The sequence below is a fragment of the Podarcis raffonei genome, chromosome 13 (assembly GCF_027172205.1).
Source record: "Podarcis raffonei isolate rPodRaf1 chromosome 13, rPodRaf1.pri, whole genome shotgun sequence".
Taxonomy (NCBI): domain Eukaryota; kingdom Metazoa; phylum Chordata; class Lepidosauria; order Squamata; family Lacertidae; genus Podarcis; species Podarcis raffonei.
Genome location: NC_070614.1, coordinates 45374233 through 45380587, shown reverse-complemented (window position 1 = coordinate 45380587; position 6355 = coordinate 45374233). Strand labels below are relative to the sequence as shown.

General features: G+C 45.6%; 2 protein-coding genes and 2 non-coding genes across 4 annotated transcripts; 3 read left to right on the top strand and 1 right to left on the bottom strand.

The window, feature by feature from the left end:
- The first annotated feature begins 2601 nt into the window (after positions 1-2601).
- On the top strand, positions 2602-3261 carry LOC128399631 (histone H4). The gene has a single exon (XM_053361254.1). The coding sequence runs from the start codon at positions 2785-2787 to the stop codon at positions 3094-3096; it is 312 nt and encodes a 103-aa protein (XP_053217229.1). The 5' UTR covers positions 2602-2784; the 3' UTR covers positions 3097-3261.
- Positions 3262-3924: 663 nt separating this feature from the next.
- Positions 3925-5099, top strand: LOC128399629 (histone H2B 1/2/3/4/6-like). Its single transcript, XM_053361252.1, has one exon. It carries the CDS (start codon positions 4635-4637, stop codon positions 5013-5015), a length of 381 nt encoding a protein of 126 aa, XP_053217227.1. The 5' UTR covers positions 3925-4634; the 3' UTR covers positions 5016-5099.
- TRNAF-GAA (transfer RNA phenylalanine (anticodon GAA)) lies at positions 4000-4072 on the bottom strand. The gene has a single exon. It is a non-coding gene; the product is annotated as a tRNA-Phe (tRNA).
- Positions 5100-5910: 811 nt separating the features above from the next.
- TRNAK-CUU (transfer RNA lysine (anticodon CUU)) lies at positions 5911-5983 on the top strand. Its single transcript has one exon. It is a non-coding gene; the product is annotated as a tRNA-Lys (tRNA).
- Positions 5984-6355: the final 372 nt, after the last annotated feature.

The window sequence follows — 6355 nt, the reverse complement described above, 5'->3', positions numbered from 1 at the left end:
GTTTCTTTTTACACTTAGCCTTCATGTGTGGAGCATAAAAGCATAGCCACAAATAGCCGAAATATGAGAACTAAGTGAAGCACTTGCAATGGATAAAGTGAAAGATCTCGCGTGCTGTTTGTGTACTGACAAGTCGGCCCAGCCTTTTGCAGAAAAATGTTGGCTTCTAGTCAATTTGCCCCAAGTTAGGGTTGGGAATGTGTGGTGGTTTTTTTCCAGCCAGAGGGCTGCATTGCCTCATGGATAGTATTGCAGGGACCACATGCTAGTGGTGAAGTAGGGCTGGGGCAGTTGGTAATATAAAATACCAAACCTCCCCCCCCCCAAAACTTCTACCTTGCAAGGCAAAGACTTAATACAGATCAAGGGCACATGACGTCTATGCAAATATCCTCCAATAAGCAGAACAGGGCCTTGGTGAGGAGTGTGCCCTGGGCAGAGTTGCAACAGACTTTTATTCAGCACTTGGTCCTGAGCTTCTGCTCTCATTACAGCAGAGGTGGATGTCTTTGGTCACAGCCATGCGAAGGGCTCTTCAGCCAGATCCCATCACTTGGGAGGAATGAGGACAAGTTGATACATTCTGCCCTGCCTGATCTTGACAGTGTGATGGACTCCTCTTTATTTCTCCTAGAAATTATCTGGCATAAGCTACCTGGATGGTGTTAGATATTCAGGGTGAGGCGTGCTGGCTGCTTTTTTACTCCTAAAACGGTGTAACACTTAGCAGAGCAAGAAACCTGCTACAACAGACCAAGGGCCCGTGTACTCCAGCAATCCCATAAAATTGTAGGAATCCCCCTGCTGGATCAGGCTAAAAAAGACCCATATAGTCAAGGATTCTGGTCTACCAGGTTCCCAAGCAAGACCTGAGCACAACAACACTCCACTATGGATTTGTATTTACTAAGTGTCAATCAACACCCATCCAGGAATACCTGAACAGAGGTCTCCAATTGTTTTAGGCCATTTGGATTTCTCTTGTTACTCTTGTCGTCTTTCTTCCTTGGATCAAGCTCCCACACACAGGCAGAAAGAAGGTGTGTGCACACACATTGCTTTTTCCAAAGGAACTTTGTAAAACTTGGATTCAGTAGAATTCATCTGAGCCTTGAAAAACATATAGAGCTGAAATAGGAGGTGGGTGCCCTACAGTGTGTCTTTTCCTTCTCTCAAAGACTATAACGTACTTGACCATTAGGGATAAAATACCTTTCGATTATTATTTTCTTCTTTGGTGATCACTCGTAGCTGAGTAAGATTGTCTTCCATAAACACAGTTTTAACAATGAGTCTGTAAGTGACTGTGGAGGCCAATTCTGGATCCACACATCCTTCCACAGTGGGGATTATAACCTCAGTATCTCCCTAGTAGTCTAAGGAATTAATTACTTATACTCCCTGAATCACCCTATAGATCAATACACTTATTGGCTAACGTTGGTTTATCATGTGAAGCTTTCCTTCTCGTTAGAAAAATGACCCCTATTGACCCCATTTAAGCAACCCAGTTTCCTTGTAAGAGCTATATATAGTTGCTGCTCTATATAAGAAACTGCCATTTCCCAAGCCTGGCAACGGGTCCATCTAGCTCTAGGGCAGGTTTTTTACTTCTCAGTCCTGCCTGTCATTGAACGCAGGATCCCTTTGCCTGCACTCAAAGCCTGCTTGTGCTCTATCCTCTCCCCACAGAACGACGGACCCCCTCTTCTATTCCAGCGCCAGCCAGCGAAAGGGGACGTTACTACTGCAGAACCTTAGAGGGCATAGTTTTCTGTCCATCGTAAAACTAATGAAACTCCTCAAATTAGAGAATCATTCTGAAAACTGAGTGTGCTGGTGATGAGGAGATGACCTTTGTGCCGCTGCTAATGCGAAAGCAATTTAGATTCTGGGATTGAAGAAAACGCTATTGTGCCGCTCACACTTCCCTTTGAACATTATTTTCTCCTCTACTCTGCAACACCCATGCGCCCTCGAAATGTGCTCCAGAGGCTTGTCTGACGCGCAGGGAGAGAAGGGTGGAACCCCATTCCTGTAACGTTGGATACGTGCCATACCCTTCTCCCTCATAGTATCCCCTCACCTGTACGTTTTGAGCACCAAATTAAAAACAGCTCCCACGCTCTACTGGATTATTTTTGTCGGAGGTGCTGCACGTACTGCGAATTCTGTGGTTGACTTTAGGAACTAAAGATGGTTTTCTCTAAAAGCTAAAATCCGAACCTATATTTTTACTTCTAATCACCACATGCATCTGTCTATTTACAGCGGAGGCGATGCCTGCTTCCTTACATTTATTTTCGTACCAGCAGATTCATGTTGTCCACACAGCAGGATGTGGAGTTAAAATTAGCAATTAAAAAGGGAAATCCCGCTCCCACGAAGCCAATCAATAGTCCCTCCTCGACTGAAGGAGGCTAGGCCGAGAATGAATAGGATACTATTCTCGAAGCGGTAACTTCAAGCGGGATTTTTACTTCCGCCCAAAAGCACGCATACGCCAGGACTGCACAAAAATCCTCTTTTGATCAAAGACCGAGATAGGCGCCAAATAGCGCTTCCGCTACCATTTGCCGGAGAGTGTTTGATTGGTTAGTTTGAAATACCTGTTCATCGTTGATTGGATAGCGTCAGTTAATGCGCACGGCGGCGTGACGCGTGTGCAAATACGCGGCTCATTGTTGAAGTTTTCATTCTGGTCGGATTCCAAACTATTTAAAGGCGCTTTTTCGGGAGCCGTTTCACATTTCTCGTCTGCGTTGGAAGCAGTTCGTTAAGAAGATGTCAGGACGTGGAAAGGGAGGCAAGGGGTTGGGGAAAGGAGGCGCCAAGAGGCACCGCAAAGTGCTCCGCGACAACATCCAGGGCATCACCAAGCCTGCCATCCGCCGCCTCGCTCGCCGCGGAGGAGTCAAGCGCATCTCCGGGCTCATTTACGAGGAGACCCGGGGCGTCCTCAAGGTCTTCCTCGAGAACGTCATCCGCGACGCCGTCACCTACACCGAGCACGCCAAGAGGAAGACGGTCACCGCCATGGACGTAGTGTACGCTCTCAAGCGCCAGGGCCGCACTCTGTACGGCTTCGGCGGCTAAGCTCCTCCGCTTCCACAGACCGAAACATCAACAAAAGGTCCTTTTCAGGGCCACCCACCTTTACTCGTAAAGAGCCAATCGCTAACGCTATTTTACCTAACGCACTGGAATTATTGGAATAATATCCAAAATACATAGAAACCTAGCTCGAGGCATCGAATCTTTCACTTTACAGTATAAAGAGCCCTGGTTATTTTATTCCGATAGTGGTAAGGTCAATTTGCTTGTATGTATTTTCCTTTTAAATATTTCTGAATTCTCGTTGCCTTCTGTAGCGGTGGGTTGCCCACATTTTCCAAAAAACCCGATAATACTTTTGTTTTCAGAAGCGATTACAAATATCTGCTTGGATTTTCGTTTTGCACTAATACATTAATTATGAGTTGGGGCCAAGTGGGCGTCTCCAACGTAGCTTCCTTTCAACTGCATTGTGGATCAGGGTATTGGTTAGGTTCACAATACTTATGCAACTTCCACTGTGAAGTGATTTTAAAATAACTTCTACATTATATTAAAAAATACAAGGTTTGCAGCACGATTTTAGGCTTATTTATTGTAAGGCTAGAAAATATGCTTGCAGCTAAATTTACCGCACTCAAGATTGAAGACGTGCATTAGATTGTAAATCTTAAGAATTTTGTAGTTTCAGCATACAACAGTTGCAAAGGAAAACTGAACTAAAATATTCTGTGCTTAAAACACACACCTTCAGGCATTTCCAACCGTTCGTCTGCGTTTAAATGTCTGCGTTTAAATGTGCAATTTCTGGATGTATTTTTTTTAGCAGAAGTAGACATTAACGCATAAAATTTAGGAACACTCAAGCTAACAGCAAAAACTTCATAAAATACAGTACTAGGAAATTGACAGTTCAGCAAACTGAACCAAAGGCCAAAAAATATCTGCCGAAACCCGGGATCGAACCAGGGACCTTTAGATCTTCAGTCTAACGCTCTCCCAACTGAGCTATTTCGGCTCTATATTGGAGCTTAACCTCAGAACATCTGAGCCTTTTTTCTTATTTTAATCTCAAGTATTCTTCTTCCTTCTGGGGGTCGTGTGGGTGTAGTGCAAGCTCTTACTAGGGTATGAAACCTACACTTCGATTAGTCAACTTTTAACAGCACTTTGCCAATTTACAGTTTTGTCGCGGGACCCGTATATACAACAGGGCAGAAAGTTCCCTTGAGAATGAGAAGAGATCGGGGTCTGATAGTAAGTGCCACTGTACCAAAGAAGCGGGAAACGGGATTGGCCTGCTATCAAAATGGTGCCGCCTCCAGCCAATGAGAATTAACTGTTGTTAAAAAAAGCCAATAAGAAAAGTTTCTTTAAAACACCCAATTGCAGCGCGAGATTTGAAATGCATGGGCTCTCTTCCAATAGCGTAAGGGTGGCGTACTTCTCGTCCAATGGTAACTAAGATCTTTTGAAACTCCATTTGCATTATCCAGCCTATAAATATAGGGGCGGCGAATCTCGCCCCATCATTCTTTCACTGTTTGTGCTCTTTGGTAGTTGTGACCTGATTGTTGAAGATGCCTGAGCCGGCCAAGTCCGCTCCCGCCGCCAAGAAGGGCTCCAAAAAGGCCATCACCAAGACGCAGAAGAAGGGCGACAAGAAGCGCAAGAAGAGCCGCAAGGAGAGCTACTCCATCTACGTCTACAAGGTGCTCAAGCAGGTCCACCCGGACACGGGCATCTCGTCCAAGGCCATGAGCATCATGAACTCCTTCGTCAACGACATCTTCGAGCGCATCGCGGCCGAGGCTTCCCGCCTGGCGCACTACAACAAGCGCTCCACCATCACCTCCCGGGAGATCCAGACCGCCGTCCGACTCCTGCTGCCCGGAGAGCTGGCCAAGCACGCCGTCTCCGAGGGCACCAAGGCTGTCACCAAGTACACCAGCTCCAAGTGAGCTGGGCGCCCATTTTTCGGTTGCCTGGGAAAGTGCCACAGAAACCCAAAGGCTCTTTTAAGAGCCACCCACTTTCTCATTTGAAAAGCGCTGTTCCGCCTTGTGTTAACTCCCAAGTATTCCCCTCCCGGGTGAGGGGGGGGTTTCCTTTGGTGTCCTGCTGTCGGGGTTTAGTGGGGAATAAAACCAAGAGACGAGGGAGTGGACAGGAAGAGATCGGCTGTATCTAACGTTACTCTTAAATCTGGGTCGACCAATTAATAGGACTAATAACAGTGGTAATTATTACGGTCAAAGACCAGTTCATAATAGGTCTATTAGTCTGATTCCTTCATTTCAATGGGCCTATTTTAGTGGGGCGTAATGTTATCGGTGAAATAGTAAGTGTACATGCCTAAAACAAAAGGTATGGTGAGACTCGTTCCTTCTTAACCTGAACCTATAGGTTCAAAGCGCTGCTTTGCTATTTGGTCGGGAGAGACTTTTGAGTTTTCCCGCGTTCTTCCTACCCTAACCTCTAGCGGTTTCTGAATGGCGTTTCCCTAATGATTATTTCCTCCCCTCGCCATTAAATCCACGTTAGGGCGACAAAGCCATTTCCCCTCATTCTTTTTCTAAAGGCGCATGACAATTCGGTCACGGCTGCAATCTTTGTCGCTTGCTTCTGAGTAGGTCTCATTGAACTTAATGGGGTTTGTTTCTGAAGTAGCCTGGATTGCGCTAGAAATACAGGTCCTAACCCGGCACTAAACGGCCAGGTGGAAGTGATGCCCGAAGCTATTAAGCTATTGCGTTTATGCGATGCGATCTGCTTGTTTTAAATTAAAGAATGAAATCTTTGGCAGCAAGACAGCCAGCGAGTGATAAACTGTGTTTGAGAACCCGTTTACCAGCAGCCCGGCTAGCTCAGTCGGTAGAGCATGAGACTCTTAATCTCAGGGTCGTGGGTTCGAGCCCCACGTTGGGCGCGAGATTTTTCTTTACATTCTTTGGGAAAATATATATCAAAGACCACGGTGGGTGAAGGATGCACGGTGCAAGCTCACACTCTTTGCACGCGTTTCCTGTATTGAAATAGTAATAAGTGCCAAAGACAGAATATTATGGACAGATGATGAACTGTGTCACAAATGCATAACTTTTAAAAAGGACCTATATTGCATCTTGTATCCATGTCTTTTTAAAATACGCTCTTCATCAACACTTATATGACCTATTCCCCATTTCCCACCTTTTTAATAAAAGGTGTCTAGTTTAATAAAAGAGTCTAGTGCCACAAGTGGTTTCTGTTTCTGGAGACTGTGTCTGCTATGAAACACAAGGAGCCAGAAAACTGTCGA